The sequence below is a fragment of the Alligator sinensis genome, unplaced genomic scaffold (genome assembly GCF_000455745.1).
Source record: "Alligator sinensis unplaced genomic scaffold, ASM45574v1 scaffold410_1, whole genome shotgun sequence".
NCBI classification, from domain to species: Eukaryota; Metazoa; Chordata; order Crocodylia; family Alligatoridae; genus Alligator; species Alligator sinensis.
In genome coordinates, this window is record NW_005841972.1 from 685,457 (window position 1) to 706,450 (window position 20,994).

General features: G+C 49.5%; 1 protein-coding gene across 1 annotated transcript in view; it reads right to left on the reverse strand.

Moving 5' to 3' along the window:
* TMEM8A (transmembrane protein 8A) overlaps positions 1-17,890 on the reverse strand; it is a 50,381-nt gene extending 32,491 nt beyond the window's left edge. Inside the window, 2 exon segments of the mRNA XM_025200641.1 lie at positions 7,515-7,722; positions 17,644-17,890. Coding sequence (XP_025056426.1) covers positions 7,515-7,661 — 147 coding nt within the window. The 5' untranslated portion in view covers positions 7,662-7,722; positions 17,644-17,890.
* Between the last annotated feature and the right edge of the window lie 3,104 nt (positions 17,891-20,994).

A 20,994-nucleotide genomic window follows, 5' to 3' on the forward strand; every position in this document is an offset into this window, starting at 1 on the left:
TGCTTCCAGTTTTGGGCTCCACAATTCAAAAAGGATGTGGAGAAGCTTGAGAGAGTCCAGAGAAGAGCCACGCGCATGATCAGAGGTCAGGGAAGCAGACCCTACGATGACAGGCTGAGCGCCCTGGGGCTCTTTAGCCTGGAAAAGCGCAGGCTCAGGGGTGATCTGATGGCCACCTATAAGTTTATCAGGGGTGACCACCAGTATCTGGGGGAACGTTTGTTCACCAGAGCGCCCCAAGGGATGACGACTAAGTCGAATGGTCATAAACTACAACATGACCGTTTCAGGCTGGACATAAGGAAGAATTTCTTTACTGTCCGAGCCCCCAAGGTCTGAAACAGCCTGCCACCGGAGGTGGTTCAAGCGCCTACATTGAACACCTTCAAGAGCAAACTGGATGCTTATCTTGCTGGGATCCTATGACCCCAGCTGACTTCCTGCCCTTTGGGCAGGGGGCTGGACTCGATGATCTTCCGAGGTCCCTTCCAGCCCTAATGTCTATGGAATCTATGAGCATCCTGCATTTCAAAATGGCAGTGGACGTGCTTTAACTAAAGCTTCTTTGACAAGCTTCTTCGACAAGCTGTGGTTCCTATTAAACACCTGGTAATTGCTGGGTGTGTAGTGGGGGAAAGAGAGCCATTGTATAATGGGCACGTAATAAAAGAGAATGTTGTCAATTCCATGCTCGTTTTGGAGTGAATTAGTCCATAACTTGTTAATTGTTCCTCACCCTCTAATCTAGGGGTGGGCAAAATACAGCCCGCCAACTGACTGGATCCAGTCCATGGCTGCCTAGGGTGACCACCCACCCCTAACTGGGCGGGACAGTCCCAAAATAGCAACATCAAGTCCCAGCCCCAGGCTGAATGACTACATAACAGCATTTGTCCCGTATTCTTAGTATCACGTGCAGGGATCTGTGTTTTCTGTTTGCCATGGGAAAATGCAGGAAATGGCAGGTTTCCCCTTGAAGGCTGGTAAAGTTTGGTGAGCTCTTACAGAGGTGGGGGGGCAGGGTACTGACCCAGCATGCAGCAGCTCATCAAAACTCCGTATGTGGCCCTTGGGACCAAATATTTGCCCACCCCTGTTCTAGTCTGCACTCTTGAAGCTGGCCCTGTAAGGCAGGTTCTACCCAATGAACAGGCACAGCTCCATGCCAGTGGTGACAGCATGCCAGCACCTGACAACCCCTGCGCCCAACCCCCTCCCCCATCCCAAATGAACCTGTGATCTCACATCTGCAGGGTTTGCACCAGGAAGGTGAAACTGCCAAATTGAGTTCAGGAATCGAAAAGCTACAAGGTTTTTGTTTTGGTTTGGTTTCTTTTGGAGGGTGGGGGAAGGAAAGGGAGAGGCGGAGCATCCAACCTCCCCAGAACCATAAGCAGGGGATTATACAGACTGCTCGGCACCTGACTACCCCTTCATTTACACCCTCTGCCCCATATAAACCTGGGGCCTGACCCCCAGGTTACCTAGTAGGGAGGTGATATTGACAAAATGCTTTCCAGTGTAGGTCTTACAAAAAACAAACAAACAAGTTCCTGGGAGAACCTGGAGCAACCAGTCTCTCAGGCACCACAAGCAGAGGGCCACAGATTCACAGATGTTTAGGGCTGGATGGGATCTTGTGAGATCATCAGGTCCAGCCTCCCTGCTCTGGGCAGGAAAGACTGCTGGCATCAGATAACACTAGCAAGCTGTGCATCCAGTCTCCGTTTGAAGATCTCCAAGGTAGGTGCCTTGCACCACCCCTGCTAGGAGTCTATTCCAGAGTCTGGTCACCCAAACCATAAAGAAGTTTTTCCTTATATCCAGTCTGAAGCCTTCTAGGAGTTTATGATCATTGCTCCTGGTTTTCCCCTGGGGCACTTTGGAGAATAGTTGTTAGCCTAGCCCCTGATACTCTCCCCTGATATATTTGCCCCTGATATAAGCTGCCACCAAATCCCCCCAAACTCTTCTCTTTTCTAGGCTGAACAGTCCCATATCTGCCAGGCTTTCCTCGTAAGACTTGCTCTTCAGGCCTCAAATCATATAAGTGGCTCTTCTCTGGACTCTCTCAAGCTTCTCCACATCCTTCTTGAAGTGTGGCACCCAGAACCGGAGGCAGTACTCCAGCTGCAGTGTCACCAATGCCGAGTAGAGCAGGAGAATAACTTCCTTAGTTTTGCTTGAGATACATCAGTTGATGCATGCCAGCATATAGTTTGCTCTGCTAACTGTAGCAGCACACTGACCACATTCATTTTATGGTCAATTATGACCCCCAGGTCCCTTTCGGGTGTAGTGCTAGCTAGCATAGCACCACTGAACCTGTAAGTTTGTTGTGGATTCTGCCTCCCCAGATGGAGCACTTCACACTTCTCAGTGTTGAACAGCATTTGGTTCTGGTCCGCCCATTTAACTAATCTGTCTGGATCATCAACCTACCCTGAGGCATGGCCACACTCCCCCAAAGCTTAGTGTCATCGGCAAACTTTGCCAGTGTACTCTTCACCCCCACATCCAGATCATTGATGTATATGTTGAAAAGCACCAGTCCAAGTACCAGACCCTGGGGAACCCCACTGCCCACCTTCCTGGGTCCAATCCTGCAGCCAATTTCCCACCCATCTGACCGATGAACTGTTGAGCCCATAGTCCTCTACTTTTACCTTGACAGCCTCATGGGACCAAGTCAAAGGCCTTCTTAAAGTCCAAGTAAATGACATCGACCTCATCTCTCTTATCCAGATGGTGAGTAATCCAGTTGTAGAAAGAGATGAGGTTAGTCAGACGTAACGTACCCGTGACAAAGCCATGCTGGCTGTCATTCAGAATTTTGCCTTCTACTAGCTTATCGCATATGGACTCCTTGAGACATTTTTTTTTTGAGAAATTTTTTGAGAATTTTTCCTGGGATTTAGGTCAGGCTGATTGGCCTGTAGTTCCCTGGGTACTCTCTCCACCCCTTTTTGAAGATGGGCACAACATTGCCCCTCTTCTAGTCTTCTGGGACCTCTCCTGAGCATCACGAATTCTCAAACAGGTTCGCCAGTGGTCCTGCGATGACTTTGGCTAGTTCATGCAGCACCCTTGGATAGAGTTCATCTGGTCCTGCTGACTTATAAATATCCAGCCTCTCTAACTGTTCTTTCACCAGCTCTATACTGACTGTTGGTAGGTGATCATCCCTAGTGTGACTATTCTGCGTCATATTTGCATTTGGCAGGCTATTGCTCTTAGACTGGTGGAATACAGATGCGAAGTACTCATTCAGGAGTTTAGTTTTCTCCTTGATGTTGGTGATCAGATGTCCGGATTCATTGAGCAGTGGTCCCACATTTCCACTGGTTTGCCACACAGCCCCCCTCAGCACCTGGAAATCCTTCCACCTTCCACAGTGCTTCTGCCTCAAATGAACCTGGGGCTCTGACAAGAGGAATCCATTTCTTGTGATGGGGTCCAAGCTGCTCCCCCACACGCGCAGCTCTGCACCTCCACTCAGCCACACAGATTTTGGTAAAGTATAACAGTGTTTTTTATTAAATTCAATCTTTCTTTTTTAACTCAATTTTTTTTGAGAAAGAGAAGCAGAAAACCAAAATTACAGGCAATAACACCTAATTTCATGGCATCCACGATACCCTGGGCTGCCCTGAGATCCTTTCGAGATGCCACAGAGTGCCACATCATGTTAGCATTCTTAGGGCATGTCTACACGTGCATTTAAGCATGCCTACGTTTGTCTGCTGGCTGACCTACTCACTAGTCCTGGTGCCCCTGTGTTGCACACATAAATATAGACTGGGGAAGGACTGGCTAGACTGTAGTACTTCAGAAAAGGACCTTGGAGTTACAGTGCACTACAAGCTATATAACAGCCAATGGTACACTCTTGCTGTAAGAAAATTTTTAAAAACAAACCAACAGCAAACTGGATTGTATTAACAAGAGTATCATTTGCAAATTCTGGGAAGTGATTCTTCCACTGTATTTGGCACTGGTAAGGTCTCACCTGGAATCCTGTGTCCAATTTGGGATACTTCAAGAAAGATGTAGACAGACTGGAAAGAGTCCAGCTGACTGATAAAAATTATTAGAGACCTGGGAAACTTGACTTATGAGGAAAGGCTGAAAGAATTAAGACTATTTAGACTAAAGAGAAGACAGAGGGAGGATATAATAACAGTCTTCAAATAGCAGGCTATTCTCTGTGACTACAGAGGGCAGGACAAAGAAGCAATAGTCTCAAATTGTTTTTAAATACCTGAGAGGCCATTATAAAAAGAATGAAAAAAGACTATTACCTATGGCCATCAGGAAACAAAATAGGAGCAATGGCCTCAAACTGCAGCAGAAGAAACTTAGGTTGAAGATTAGGAAGAATTTCCGCACTATAAGGGTTGTTAAGTAAAAGAACAAGCTACCTAGATAGGTTGTGGAATCTCCATTCCTGAAAATTTTCAAGAGCGGGTTAGACAGACACTTGACTGAGATGGCTTCGTCAACGATGATCCTGCCTTCAGCAGGGAATTAGACTCGATTGTCCTAAGGTCACTTCCAGCTCTACTTTCCTATGATCCTATTCCCCACTAAAACAACATCTAGTCCCTTTCATAAATCTGGGTGTGGACAGATAGAACGTTTGAAATGTTTCAAGTGGCTTTTAAAAATTTCTCAAACATTTCAAAAGGCTAGTGTACAGATGTGTAGGTGGGATAAAATGCTCCAAAGGTGATAAAAACATACCTGGACAGAGCAGGTGCTATTTTGTACCATTCTGTTCCAGCTGATTTCTGTATGGTGGGTGGATCCTCCAGCATCCTACAATGCAGTGCTCTCAACCCTCCAGTGTCTCTGAACCCTGGCTGCTGTTGTATCAGTCCAAGTACTGTGGTTGCTCAGGGCATCACTGGAGCCAGGAAACCCTGTGCTCCCCTGCAAAGCTGGGAGATTCTGCAATTGGGGAATGTGTGTGGTAAGTGGAGAAAAGCTGCAACCCTGGGAAAAGAGGAGCTACAGAGCTGCAGTGGCTATCTGCTCTGCTCCCCCACCCTGAGGAGAGGGGACAGCAGAGCTGCAGGTCACTGCAGCCCTGTTGTGTCCCCTGCTCAAGGGGAGAACACCATAGCATGCAGACATGGTGATTTTGAACCACTCTAGCTGGAAAGTATGGCAACGATCTATGGCTGAAATGCTCCAGTTTTTAAACATTTTAAACCCTGTTACCATTTGAAACATTTCAAAATATTATGCCTGCCCACAGCCTTATCAAACTCCATCAGTTTTTTGTTCCCCCTACTCCCATCAGAAGGTTACTTCAGATCTTCAATATGAATGAAACTTCTTCTAATTTCCATCTTAAATTTATTCATGCCATGTTTATATACATTTGTCCTTTGATGACAGTGGCCTTAAACTTAGTTCAGCCACCAGGCCACAGGCCAGATCTGGCCTGCAACACCTCGTCATCCAGCCTGCAGGACTTCCCACAGGTCTGGAAATTTGGCAGTCGGGGAGAAGTGTCCCCCTGCTGCCAAATATCTGGACTCATACGGAACCCCAGGCCCTGTGTACTGGATCAGAGGCCCAATCCTACCACACAGGGCTGGACACAGGTGGTGCCAGGCCCCAATCCTGCTGTGGGGAGCCAGGAGGAAACAACACCAGGCCCTCAGGGCCCAGTCCTGGTGCTTGGGAGTAGGAGGGGCCAGTACCAGACTCTTGGGGACCAATCCCAGTATGTAGGGGTGGGAAGGGGTGGTGCCAGGCTTCCAGGGCCCAATCTGGGTGTTCTGAGATGCTGCCATCCCTCTGGGGCCTAATACTAGCATCCAGAGATAGGAAGGAGCTGTGCCAGGCACCACTGCCTGATGCTGATGTGTGGGGCTCGATTTGGCACACAGACTGGCCCCACATCACTTATTTGGACCCGGGCCAAAAGCCCACCACTAGCTTTAACAGTTCCTTTCACTCCCTGATGGTAACAGGGACATTCATTTTCCCCTTTCATGCAGTTATGTTATGCTGAACAAACGAACCTCTTCTAGTTTATGCTTGTAAAATAGGCCCTACATCCTTGACACCCTTCTTTGTATCTGTTCCAGTTTTAGTTCATCTTTCTGAACAAGAGTGACCAGAAGGGTACAACTTACTCCAGATGAGAACTCACCATGGCCTTATACAGCAGCACTAATTTTTTTAGTGACACTCTACCACTACTAATTATCTTGTCAGTGACACTAACAATCTCTAATAAAAATGTCTAACTTAACATGTGCTAAAATATATTTGCTTTTCACAACTGCATTCCATTGTCAGCTTGCAGTTACCCCATGATCAATTAGTACACCCAAGTATTCTCCTCCTCAGTCATATTCAACTGAGAAGCTTCCATATTATGGCAGATGTTTTTATTACTCCCCTAAGTGCACAACCTTCATTTGTAATATTGAATTTCAATCCCATTTCTGTTACTCTAGTTCTCAAGGTCATTCAGTTTTCCCTGTACAACATCCTAATCCTCCTCTGAACTGTTAGTGTATCCCAACTTCATTACTTGAGTGAGTTTCACCAACATATTTCTACTTTCCATACCAATGCCATTAATGACAATATTTAAGGATACTAGTCCAAAGACTGATCCTTGGAGGAAACTTCCACCAGCAACCTCCTTCTAGCCTGAAACTTTCTCTTTCCATAGTACCTACAGAGTCTCCCTTTTATCCAGTTCCTTTCCCAACTCACAATTCTTCTATTAATCCCCATCTTCTCCATTTTAGATAGTAATTTGCCTATAGCACTGTAACAAATGCTTTCCTTTAGTCCAACTAAATTCCCTTCTTTCTAGACCAGGGGTGCTCAACCTCTGGCTCATGGGCTAAATCCAGCCCGCAGTGCCATGTCATCCACCCTGCAGGGCTCCCCATGGGTGGCACTGCTCCCCTGCTGCCAAATATCCATAGGGAACCACAGGGCACAGAGCTGGGCAGGGGTGGCATCAGGCCCCAAGGACCAATCCCAGTGTGGGGAGATAGGGAGGGGCTAGTGCTGGGCCACCAGGACCCAATCCTGGCACACAGGGGGCAGGAGGAGACCGTGCCAGGCCCCAATCCTGGTGTGCAGGGCAGGAAGGGTGTGGTACTGAGCCCCACGGCCCATTCCAGCCTGCAGACAAGCCCTGTGCCACTCATCTGGCCCATGGGGCCAAAAGAGCATCTGTTATCTGAGCAAAGAGTATGGACAAATGTGCAGCTGTAGCAGATTCAAAAGGGGAAGGGAGCTCAGGACTGCCCAGCAGCTGTTACTCATTATCTGTTAGGTGTGCATGAGTTAAACTGCCCCAACTTTGACCTTGCTATTCCATGCCCAGCCTCAAAGTTATTTCAAGATAAATCATTATCAAAATGTTAACAGCTTTCTCCATCACTGAACGACCAAAGGCTTGTTCCTCACCCAAACCCTGGGCATAAGGTGCAAGAGGGGCAGATCCTGCAGAAGGGAGCCTAGATAGCCATTACCTTTACTTTGATCCTGCCTTCAGTCTCAGGCAGGTGCGCAACAATGAACCAGTCTCCAGCGGCTGGGGTAGTGATATTCACAAAGGTGCTGTTCTGTGTAGTGACATTCAATGTCATGGTTTGGTTGTATGAAGGATGGACAGTCATGTTAGCAGGAAACTGAGTGTGCAGTGGGTTGATAACGGGAGGAGCTCCATAGCGGAAGTGGCTGCAAGAAAAAACAGAGAAGGCTGCAGGTAAAAGGTTACAACTTCACTCTAACACAGCATGAGCATCTGAAAAAAATCCAGGTTGGACAGGGTTAACCAGTGAAGCATACTGGAGACAAAAACCTGTTTCTGAGATGATGGAGCCATCATTACAATTCCAGCATGGATAGGACTGGACTCCAGAGGTTACCATTGCCTGTCCTACTCTTTATCCACTAGCAAACCCTTGTGGGGAAGGGGAAGTAGGAAATTCTTAATGGCCAGGAAAATAATTAAAGCAGCAACTGTGCAGGAGAGACCTAAACAAAAGCACAATTACTTTCCTCTCTAGACACCAGGGAGTCTGAGGAAGTGCAAACAAGCAGCTCAGTCAGTGGAGAGCAAACATAGTGTCACAGGGTGGGTCCCTAGAGACAGCTCTGATACTCCTAGGGCCCTGTGACCGTGCCAGCTTCGCCCTGCGGGCACCTTCTAATCTCTCCTGCCACGTCTTGATGGTTAACAGATAGTAGATAGGGAAGCTGCCCTCAAGTTACTGCGCAGTCACAGTCCTGGTGGACCCCACTAAACCCTGTGAGTTCTTAGACACCTTGCTGGGTCCAGCTCTAAGTAAGTGCCTTGTGGGACACCTCAAGCCTTATGGGCTAGATGCATGTCTCCAAAACCACTCCTTTACCACACCCCATGCCTCGCAGATGGTATTCAAAATGTTGTCCCTTGGAGGACTTAGGCTAGCTTGGCCTCCTGCCATCGCTGAGCCCTTGGCTTTTGTCTGCACACCCTCTCTGGCGCTGGGCTCTCCCCAGTGTAGTGTGCCCCAATGAGGTCTTCTCCTCCTCTCCAATGGCCTCAGCCTGGTCCACTGGATTAAACAACAAACATAAATATGAGCCCCTGGGCTACAACCTAACAATAACAATGACATGGGAAGCCACATTCTGTACCTTTAAAAGGGCCAGTTTCTGCCTCAGCAATATGTGCCTCGTATCTCCAGGTACTTTAGATGCTCCTAGAGCCCATCAGTCTTACTTCAGCAGCAGAACAGGCAACCAATCCTCTCCATGGAACTTTTCTGCATGAACTCCTTCCTCCCTGACTGCTGCCAGAGCACTACCTCCAGTCCCAGCCCTGAGGCCTATATGTGCCCAGGGCCCTGCCTTCTTCCAGTCACCTGACCAGGTGCAGGTGCTAACTAATTCCCTCATTAGCCTACTGCCACAGCAGCCTGCATCTGTGGGGTAGTTCTGCCTGGCTCCTAGGGCCCTCTCTCTAGGCAGTTTCTGCCCTTAAAGGAGCAGGCACACCTTAGTGCTCTGTGACAGTAAGACAGTACTGAGCAAGTGTCTCAAGGGTAGGTCCCAACACAGTGGCAACTGATAAAACATAAGAAGTCACACACAAAAAGTTAGGGATTGCCAGGGTAGTCCAAACCTGCAGATTATTTAGTCTAGCATCCAGTCTCTGATACTAGTTGTTATTAGATCCTTCAAATGAAGACACAAAACAGCCTGTAGCAGGCAGACACAGGATAATCTGTCCCGGTGAAGTTTCATGCTACTCATAAGAGAGCGAGGTCTGAGCAATAAAGGGTTATTGTGTGGGAAGGGGCAATAGCTTCATGTATACTTGTTGTCTAGCACAGAGCCCAATCCCTCCTTCCATCTTTTTGTTTTTAGCCTCAGCAAAACTATGGCAATTATATTGTGCAAAAAAGAGCATTTCTTTTGATCAATGTTGAATTTGCCACCTTTTAAAAATAGCGCTGGAGTGTTGTAGCTGTGGTAGTCCTGGAAATGTACAAGAGGTGAGGATATTGCGGCTATCTTTTACTGGACCAACTGTATGGTTGTGCAAGCTGTTGGACAAGCTCTTGGGCATCAAGTGCCTTTCCTCAGATCCAAGGCTCTCTGTTACACTTTAATGCAGGGGCGGGAAAAATACAGGCCGCAAGCCAGATTCAACTCACCTGACAACATCACTTGCCCCGCAGGCAGGTGGCCACCAATTCATTGTAAATGACCCAGCCCGTGGCTGTCCCTGCTGCACTCTGCATGGGGCTATGCCCGCCCAGTAGCCGTTTCGATGGGACACTTTCATTTAGAGTTTTGTTTTGAAACCGCTGCTCCGTTTCATTTTGTCGAAACCGTTTTGCAGTTTCTACGCTGTTTTGCCCATAGGCTATAATGGGGAATCATGAAACTGCCTATAACTTTGTCGTTTCATGCTTGATTCAAATGACAAGAGCAGGGAGGGTAGCCCCTGCTGAGGCCACAATGTTTGCCAAGTTTCAAGGAGATAGGTGCAGGGGTTTCTGGTAAACTGCACCTTAGGCTGCTGACAACCAAAACTAACGACATGGGTGACACTGTGTGCATGTTAAGGTGCGCCCTCACTGGCGCTGGGGCCTCTACATGACACAGTAGTGTGCCCCAATGAGGTCTCCTCCTCCCCTACAGTCTCAGCCTGGTCCTCCACTTTAAATAACAACAGGTAATAACTTAGTAAGCAGCACAGTAGCACCAGCAGCATCTCAGGCAGCCAAACTGTCACAGACTAGAGCCTTTCTTTCCTTCTTCCCTTCCCTGCCAGAGCTTCTTCTCCAGCAGCTGCCAGAGAACTCTCCCTGCCAGCCCGAGCTCTGGGGCTTAGATGTACCAGGCCTATGAACTTCACTCCATCAGCCGCCTAGGTAGAGAAACTCATGGACTCAATATAGACATTAGAATTCTGACACACTACAACCTGCTGGACATCTGACTCCCCAAGTACCTCTCCATTTTTACCTCCGCTGCGACATCCCCCTTCACCCCGTCCACCCCAGCCTGTCCCTCACCCTGACACCTCCATTTCCATTTTCACTGACTGGCTTTCTTACTTGCACTGCATGCCAGCTTCTGGCTTCTTTACTATTCCTTCCATCCAGGAACAGCATACACCCTGCAACTGCAGGTGCTCCCTCAGCCTAACAAAGGGTTTTTCAACCCAAAAGCTGGCCCCCCAGGCAGCTAAGCTGAGCTCACCTGGAGCCTCACAACTTCACTACAACCAGCAAGCCTCAAGCCTGTCAAAGACATGACAGGTCTGGGCTTTCCCCAGCCAGGACTGTGTGCATGCGTGTGAGGGCTGGAGGTTATGGCACCTTCTACCCACCTTTCACCAGGGGGATCCTCAGTCCTGACATTTCCTGGGGCTGCTGCACTGCCAGCAGTTCCACCAGGCCTCCCCGACCCTGGCAGAGTGCAGTTTTAGTGGTCATGCCTAGGACCTCGGGCCTCTTCCTTCCCCATAGCCTCAGTCCCTACCTCCAAATTTGTCCTGGCACAGAAGCTGAGCAGGGACATGTTCTTCCCCTGTTGGCTGGTGATGCAGTAAATGTCCCCTCCAGCTCTGAGAGGCATTAAATGGCTGTTAAAAAATGAAAAAAGGAAATAGGTGCAGATGGAGTGAGGAGGGTGGCATTCACTCCGTCTGCACCTGGAGCTTGCAGAACCCCAGCAGCAGGAGGTTCACCATCAGGAATACCAGCTGCTCCACCAAACCAAGATCCAAGCAGGTGCAGTGGGGTGTAACTACATCCCCAGCAATGCTGAACACACTCTTGCTCGGAACACTAGTCGGTGGACAGGACAGGTATTCGCGGGCAACTCTGGCCAGATCCAGCCACATCTGGCTGCAGCTTGCCCAATAGGTCAAAGGTCACACAGCAGTGGCTCCACGTTCTCAGCAAAATAGGCAGCCACCAAGGCTTCAGCACTACCTGCCTGGTGATGGGGTCTGGTGGCTCTGGACCCCTCCAAGGAAGCCAAGTTCTTGGCCCACATTGGCAGCACCTGTGGTGGAGGAGGAGACTGGCTAGTGGATGGTGTGCTACCATGGGACAGTGGATCCCCCTCTTCCACGTCCCCCTGCCTCCGCCATTCTGCCTCCCTGACTCTTCACCAGCACCTCTGTCCACTGTCTCAGGCTTTGGCTGCTGCATACGTTGCCCTTCACCCTCAGGTCACACATGGTGGCCAACACATGGACTGTACTGGACCGCAAGGAATCAAGCCATTTCCTGATGCTCTCCTTCAGCCGCCTCACCAGTGCTTGGACATCTGATGACAGCGGCTTGACCCAGCCAGGAACACTGATCCCCTGGAAGCTCTCCATTTGGCTCTGAAGTTCCCTCACTATGGGGATCACCTGGCTAAGAAGGACATCGCCAGCACTGAGGGTCTCGGTTGCCTTGAGGAAGAGCTTGAGGACCACCAAGATCTGGGAGATGGTATCCCACTCAGCTCTGTTAAGGGGCCGCTGATTCCAATCTCCCTGAGTGAGGCCATCTCATGGATGGCCTTCTGTTGCTCCACCAGCGTCTCGAGCATCATGTATATGGAGTCCCACCGAGTCTCCACATCCTGCGTGATTTTGTGCTGCGGGATGTACAGCTCTGTTTGTTTGTCCTGCAGCATCTTGCCCACCTTGATGTTCCTGTGGAAGTACCCTGCTACCTTCTTGTATTTGGAAATGAGCTTGCTGGTGGTGTTGGCGCCGTCACCGGCAGCCCTGTCCCCCCCCAAGGTGTCCCTGATAATGAGGTGGAAATTCTGTGCCACACAGCACATGCCAATGAAGTTGGCATCACGGACCACCTTGACTATATTGGCCCCATTGTCAGTGACCATGAACCTGTGGGCGAGATTGCCCTGCCGAACGAGCCACCCCTGCACCAAGTGGTTCACAGCCCCCACGATCTTGGTTGCCACGTGGAATTCATCCATCACCTTGGCATGAAGGAGAGCCCACCAATGGCCAAAGTGGTCACACCTGCCCTGTGAGGGAAAGGTAGGCGTGATCTCCACCCCGGCTGCTCCAGATGTCCGAAGTGAAGTGTAAGGCCACCTGCAGACCTGCCTTGCACAGCTCCTCCCTCAAGTACTCACTGCATGACTCATACAGAGAGGGCACTACGGCCCTGCTGAAGGTGGTGCATCCGGGCACTTGGTACAATGGGGCCACAAGCGCCACGAGCCACCTGAACCCTGGCCGCTCAGCTAAGGAACTAAGGTGAAGGGCCAGCCATCCACAGCAAGCATCTCCCCAGTGCTTTGGGTGATCTTGCTAACACTTGCAACATGCCCTGGTTTCTGTCTGACTTTCCCCTGCTGTACCAGGGTGGCCTGCCTCTACTTTGGAGGGACAGGGGCTTTGGAGCAAGAGGGGGACTTCTCTTTGGCCACAGTCTCACTGGTGCCAGGCTGGGGAGAAGCAAGGGCAAAAGGGTGGTGCCTGCAGAGATACATCAGCATCCCCATGGTGCTCATGTGTTTTGTTCCCTTGCTCCGGCTGGTTTTGGCTCAGCAGTGCAAGCAGATAGCATACATGGGATCATCTCCCAGCTCAAAATGATTCCAGACCACCCTACCCACTTGCTTCTGGGGCATGGGTGCATGTGTAGATGCTGCCTTTCCCCCTCCTCAGCAGGCAGAGGCAGAGCAACAGGAGCAGACACACCTGAGCCACTTGCCTCCACAACCTCTACCTCAGAGCTTTCCAAACTGTGTGCCGTGACACATTAGTGTGTTGGCGGCAGTGTGTAGGTGTGTCGCGCGAAATGCAGAAAATTTTGCAGAAGGGCACCGCAGAGCTCCCTTACTCACGTCTGCTTCCCTTGGCCCCTCCCCCGGAACTGAATTACTGTGTCGCGAAATGATACATGTCTAAAAAGTGTGTCACCAACATGAAAAGTTTGGAAAGCTCTGCTCTACCTCAACCTCCTCTGAAGCGCCTTCTGGGGAAGGAGACCTGGCTCTAGGTGAAACTTGAGGAGTGTAGAGCACAAACTCAGATGATTCCCCCTCCTTCCCCAGAATTTCCCTTGCTATGGCACTCAGATCCAGATCCCAAGATCCTCTGGCACTGGAAGGCTCAACATGGGAAGTGAAATGGGGGTGGAGGAGACTCTTCATGCTGGTGCTGATACTGCTGCTTGTTGTCAGGGTGGTGGTGGGGGTGGGGAGGGTTATAGCTGGTGCTCTTGGAAAGGATGCAGTCTCAGGCACAGACAGTGGTACTGGCAGTGCTGCCCTCTCCTTGCTTCTTGTGGAAGACCTCATCTCTTTCCAGTTGTAAGAAAGAGGTTGCGTCTCAGTTTGGGAGGGGGGGGGACGGGGGGGGACTTACACCTCTCCCTCTACCCCATCTTCCACCCCCCACCCCGATAGCTTGCCAGCTGCCTTTCCACCACACTTCACGGTGTGTTACATTTATATATTTGTATAAAAGTAAGACGCTATGAATCTGCATTCCTATATAAATTCTGTAAGGTGTGTATATGCCGCAAGGTATAAATGTATAGAAATAAAATATAAATGCATCTCTCTTCCTATATAAATTAAATTCTATAGTGTAAAAGCCAATATAATTATAAAATTGAAAAGAATAAATCAATGAATATAATCATAAAATAAAAGTATCTAGAAGAAAGAAAAAGGTTTTCTGGAACCCCTCTTGCTAGGCTAGTCTAGCAAGTAAGAAATCATTTAAATCAATGCTAGTAGTAGCCTTTGTTGTCTAATGCTCCTGAGCTGCTGGAAGAGCTCAGTAACTGTCAAATCCCAAGGCAGAAAGCAGGCCAGTTCAAAGAATGCTGCCTTTTATGCTGTTTTTCCATCCCTCCCCCAGAGCACTGGAATTGGAAGGGGCCTCAGGGAAGGATCAGTCACTGGCCAGCTACACAGTCAATACGAGAACAGTCCTCCTCCCCCACCATATCCTTATTTTGTTTCCTTGCAGGCAAGCCCAGCTTGAGCTTCTAAACTCAAAACATTTCAAAAATTTTGAAATGTTTCAACTGTCCTCATTTTGTTCCAAGGCTGTATCGAAGCTCTTTGTTTTGAGCTCAAAATGAGTCGAAACAGTGTCAAAACAAAACAGCCAGAGAAATTTTGCACAGCCCTGCCACCCAATCCTGCCTGGGGGCAGCATGCTGCACTCCCATCCTTGTACATGAGAGGGCCTCAGCCCCAGCCCTGAGCCCAGCCCACACACAGCAGGAACTATTCAGCTCCCCTAGCCTCCAGGGGCTCTTCCTCCTATCCCTGCTACAGCACTCCAGGCAGCAGGTAGGTAAGTGGGGGTGGGTGGGAGGAAGCTACAGCTGGCCAGGAGCATGCAGGCCAGGGCTGGGGCTGGCAAAAGCAGAGCCCCAAGTGTAAGGCCTGCGGTCAGTGCGGCAGCAGGAGCACAGAGCCCAGATTGGCCCAGTTCCATCACGTGGACTCCCCATGGTTCATGTGCAGCTCCCAGGACTTGTGCACCACCAGGGGTAAGCCCCGCACAATGGAGCCAGCGGCTCTGCCTGCTCACTGGCACCATGTGCAGCTCCTGGAACTCTACCAGAAGTGGTGGGGCGGGAGCCACACATGATAGAACTATGGCCATTTTGGCCCTGCTCCCTGGTGGAGTCCTGGGAGCTGCACATGGTGGCAGAGAGCGAGGCCAGTCCACCAGCTCCATCGTGCGGGGCTCCCTCCTCACAGTGCATGGCTCTGGCTGGGTCCCAGAGCTGCACATGAGCTGCGGAGAGTGCCATGCAATAAAGCTGGGCTGGCCTGGCCCTGCTCCCTGCTGCCACCTGCAGCTCCTGAAAGTGGCTGGAGCCACGTATCACTGGGGGGCTTCACCTGCACAGGCTTTGAGCACCCTGTGGACCCACCACCTGGTGCTGCCGGGGCTGTGGGGGCTGTGCACCATGGGGGGGGGGGCATGTGTGGGGAGAGGGGAAGGCCTCCACATGCACACCCACACCTCCCACATCCACACCCCCCCACACCCTAGACCCACGCTTCCCACACCCTCCCACAAACCCCAGACTCACACGTCCCCACACCTTCCCACAAACCCCACAGCCATACACACACCACACCCTGCCCACATACCCCCACACATACAAATATACAAGAGTAAGACTTAGTTTGGAGCTATTATGCAATCGCCTCTTTATACACTGTGCAAACACATGTAAATCAGGACTAAAATATATTTTTTAATAAAATTAAAATATGTAGATGTTTGATTTTTAGTGTTAAGAATTAATTTTGGATGAGAAAGCAACCTTGAGAAGAACAAACAAACAATCTACAAGAAGATAAGGAGCAAAGCAGAGACACTGTCTCCCCTGTCTCAGGATGTTGTAAATCAAAGTAACTCCTTACCATCCATCTTACCATCTGCATGTCTAAGCTTTACCATCCATCTGCACATCTAAGCCATGAGGGATGTGACTAGAGCCAGCTCAACAGCAACAAGGTGACTGGCTAAGTATGTTGTCAGGGGCACTGCAACAATGTCTGCCTAAACTAAGTATAGAAGGACAGTGCAGACTGGGCCCCAACGATGCTGTATGTCATCCACATCAGCTTTGGAGAAAACTACCAGCATCCCTCCCATAAACTCATCATGTCAAAAGGCACTGGGATTAGACATTGTGACTGAACTGGAGCACCAATGGATTGGCTTGTGTGTATGTGTGAGAGTATGAATGATTTTAGATAGAGCATTGCTTTTCCCCACTTGATCTATGTGCGTCACTCAATAAAGACCTTGGTTGCTGAACCCATGTGTTGGTCTTCTGTCCAACATTAGTATATGATTTGGTTTTTTTCTGATCCCAAGAAGGCAAACTCCCCCTCCCCCCAACAAGGGAATACTTCGGGGAGCAAGGGGAGGAACTTCCAGTGGCAAAGCTCAGGGGTGGGGCAGGACACCCGGTCCCAAAATGGTGACCAGGGGGCACGGCACCTGTCAAGGGACGGAGCTACCTTTTTGGCCCTCGACAGCTCACCAAAACTCATTAAATGGCCCTCCAGTCAAAATAATTGCCCACCCCTGCTTTAAATGCCACTGCTTGGGCATGTCTACACAAGATGTTTAATGAGCAGTATGCTAATTAGCTATGCAGTAAACATCTCAACATCTACATGTGCATCCCTATTAGGCTGAAGGAAACTAATTTACTCCACAGCAGCACATGTATAGATGCTGTCCTGGCTGGCTGGGGCATGAGTGTACTTCAGTGTAGAGGCTGTCTGCTGGCTAGCCCTGTACTGAAGCATTCTTGTGCCCCAGCCAGCCTATCTGCAGCATGAGCTGGGGGGGGAGCCACCCTGGGCTGTCAGGCTGACCTCCAAGTCAGCCTGCCAGCCAGAGCTGCTCTGCTCCAGCAACATGCTGCACTCCCGAGTACACATTCAAACAGCAATAAACTCTAGAGTTTATTGCTCCCAGGCACACATTCAAACAGTACACCCAGGAGCAATACATTCTGGAGTTTACTGCTTCACATTAATTGCATGTGTAAACACTCCCCTTGCTTACTTCTTGTATTGCTAAAAAAAGAGGAAAAAAGCTCTAAATCCCCCCACTCATTATTCTGTATGTTTACCACGTGCCTGTGTATTCATCTCCTTCCTGAGATACTACATTCAATCTGTCCTGTCACTCAAAGAAGAATTTGTCCAGGCCTTTAATCACTGTTTCCATTCTCCGGGTTCCTTTGAGATGCAATGCAGGGTAACTGGCACGACACAAAGCAGTCAGCCTTGCCCACCGGCCTGAGGTACTTGCAGACAAAAGGAGGGAGGGAAGCACTGCCACTTAGGGACAGTGAGGCAGCAGCCTTCACTGTGTAGTGCTCTCAGGTAGTCTTATGTCACTTTCATCTTGATATTAGAGCCAATACTCAATGCCCAAGACTCTTTGGTAAGGGGCACATTAGAAATGTGTTTCTAATATGTTTAAAAACTATCAATTTATTTTTTTTTAAATTACACCCATGCAGCATTAAGAGTCAGGAGGTCAGGAAAGATCAGTTCACATTCCCATAGAACAGCATCATAACTGGGCCCTGCTGCCCACAGATACCAAGTCATACATACATAGTGATTTCTGTGTTGCTGCACTCAGGTTCATTCCCTTTGGATGCCTGAAGAAGCCAGCGCAGCAGAACAGTGTCCTCTGGCACATGAAATTGGAAGAGCTTGGCATTCCCATACCAGCTGTAGAAGGACAGCTTCTGGGCACTCTGAGAGAAATACTCAGAGATGTAGAGCAGGTCTGGAAGAGTGAGAGCAGAGTTAGCAGGTTAGGGGCCACACAGGCAGCATCCAGCAAAGCTAATCCTATTCATACCAAAAATTATGTGGAGGCACTTTGGTGTCACTGGAAAGGAGCCCTTGCTTCACCTAATTCTCAGCCCTGACACAAGCAATTTAATCAAGGGATGCTGTAGCCCTGTTTGTCAGGCAGCACATCAGCAAAGGGCAGCCACAGTCACCTACCTTCCTATTCAGAGCCAAATCTTCTGGAGACTATACCCAAGGATAAGAAGTAGGCAGGCTTAATCTGGTCTTGCAGAGTGTGTGCAAGGTTCAGGAACTTGATGACCTAAGGGTCACAGGGGAAGGGGATGGACTATGGACAGAGCCTAGAGATGGGGCGGGCAATTATTTTGGCCGGAGGGCTGCACACTGAGTTTTGGCAAGCCATCAAGGGTCGCATGACAAGCAGCCAGGGGCAGATAAATATTAATTTTCTAAATTTTTTAGGGGCCCCGTGGGCTGGATAGAATGGGCTGGTGGGTTGCATTTGGCCCGTGGGCTGCATTTTGCCCACTGCTGGCTTACAGGAACCACTGAGAAAGTAAAGAGACATGGCATATGCAGACAAACTACCAAGCAGTGTCCCAAAAGCCAGAAGGCAGAGCAGGTGACTAGGCCAAATCAAGGACAAGGGGACACAAGACAGCATGTGGAAGTCAAGAATGGCCTCAGGAAGTGGCCAGAGCTTCATGTCTTATTAGCTGTTGGCTTTCGTGTGACTAAATAGACACCTGGGTCATGCTCCCCTTTTCCTTGAGCATTATGCTTGCACTTACTCCTTATCACCTCAGTACGTTCAACAGTCAGTCACGTCTCTTCACATGGCTTTCCCTGGAAATCAAATTTAAGTTCTCCTGCTCAGTAACTACAGCAGTAGTTCTCACCAAGGGTGCTGCAAGTTCCTTGCAGGGGTGCTGCAATGTGGGTGCCACTGCAGCTAAGTTAAAATGCCTCATAAACATCCTGTGGGGGCAGATCAAGAAGCAGCTGTGGCTGGAGCCCACATTTTCCCTGCAACTCTTCTCAGTCCAACCCCCCATACATTCCTTCCAGAAGCAGAGGCATGACAGCAGGTAGGACTGTCCTTAACCTCTTCTGTTTCTGGGATGGGCACATGGGATTGGACCAAGAAGAGCTGTGGCAAAAGGACATGTTCTGGCTGCAGCTTTTTGTACTGCTTGTTCAGAGGGCTCAGACTGAGCTGTGGAGCAGTCATTTACACTGTCCATTCCAAGGGGCCAGGCTAGGCTGCAGCAGCCCTAGAACAATAAAGCAGCCATTTGCACTGACCAGCCAGAGGAGCCGGGTGCAGGGACACCCAAGTTAAGACCACCCTGATTCCCCCTGCCACCCCAAGAACACAGGGGAGTTTTTGGCCAGGGCACAAAACTCATTAGTTATGCCACTGCACCCTCCTGATTTAGGCTTATCAAAAACCCTAATACAGGCAGGAACACGGAAGCACCCAGGCTGAGAAGCACTGAGGTAAACAGAAACACCAGGGATGCACCCAACTCAAAAAAATTGTGGAGGGGTGCACTGACTCTACATAAAGGCTGAGAACTACTAAACTAGGGCATGCAATATCATGGGGTAAAAGATCAGCCGTCAACAGTACGATCTGGTATCCCATGATCACCTCTTGGCAAAACTGGCTAACTGCGGCCTTGGGTCCACTACAATCCGCTGGCTGGGGAATTGGCTCCGTGGTCGGACCCAGAGGGTGGTGGTTGACAGAAGTCAATTGTCATGGTGCCCTGTGACCAGTGGGGTCCCTCAAGGCTCTGTCCTTGGACCTATATTATTCAACATCTTCATTAATGACGTGGACCTTGGAGTCAGAAGTGGACTGTCCGAGTTCGCCGACAACACCAAACTATGGGGTAAAGCATCCACACCTGAGGACAGGAGGGCGATCCAGGTTGACCTGGACAGGCTCAGGAAATGGGGGGTATGAGAACCTGATGGTGTTCAACACCGAAAAATGCAAGGTCCTCCACCCTGGGAAGAAAAACCCACAGCATGCTCAGAGGCTTGGCAGTGCTACACACTGGCTAGTACTACGGACAACAGGGACTTGGGGGTCATGATTGACCACAAGATGAATATGAGCCATCAATGTGATGCTGCTGCTAGTAAAGCGAGCAAAACGCTGGCTTGCATCCATAGATGCTTCTCAAGAGAATCCCAGGACATCGTTCTCCCGTTGTACTCGGCCTTGGTGAGGCCGCAGCTAAAGGACTGCATCCAGTTTTGGGCTCCACAATTCAAAAAGGATGTGGAGAAGCTTGAGAGAGTCCAGAGAAGAGCCACGCGCATGATCAGAGGTCAGGAGAACAGACCTTATGATAAGAGGATGAGAGCTATGGGACTCTTCAGCCTGGAAAAGCAGACTCAGCGGTGATCTGATGGCTGCCTATATGTTCATTAGGGGTGCTCACCAGGATCTGGGGGAATGTTTGTTCACCAGAGGGCCCCACGGGATGACAAGGTCAAATGGTGATAAACTCCTGCAAGACCATTTCAGGCTGGACATAAGGAAGAACTTTTTTATTGTCTGAGCCCCCAAGGTCTGGAATAGCCTGCCACCAGAGGTGGTTCAAGCACCTACTTTGAACGCCTTCAAGAGAAATTTGGATGTTCTGCGATCCTATGACTCCTGCCAACTTCCTGCCCCTGGGGCAGGGGACTAGACTCGATGGTCTTCCAAGGTCCCTTCCAGCCCTAATGTCTATGAAATCTATGAAACAGAAGCGACAGGGCACACAGGCTAGAAGGCTCTTGTGACAGATGCACAGAACTAAATGAGCAAGACTGTTACAGCTTTGTAAGCAACACACCTGGAAAGTGAGATTCTGGGCTAGCTAAAAGGGGGAAAAAAAAAAAACCACAATGCAAGGTTTGGAAAGGAAGAAAAGAAACAGAATTAACACAGCATGCTGTGACTTCTATCTATCTGTCCTTTTGTGACTGATTCATCTCCTAACAGCAATTATCTGGAGAGGGAGGGAACAACACACTTCTTTACAGTCCTCCAAAATTGTATGGCTGCTTCCTTTAACTCCTAAATTCCTCAGCATCATGGAGAAGAAGGCGCCTTCCAAGACTTGGGCCTCTCTGGCCTCATAT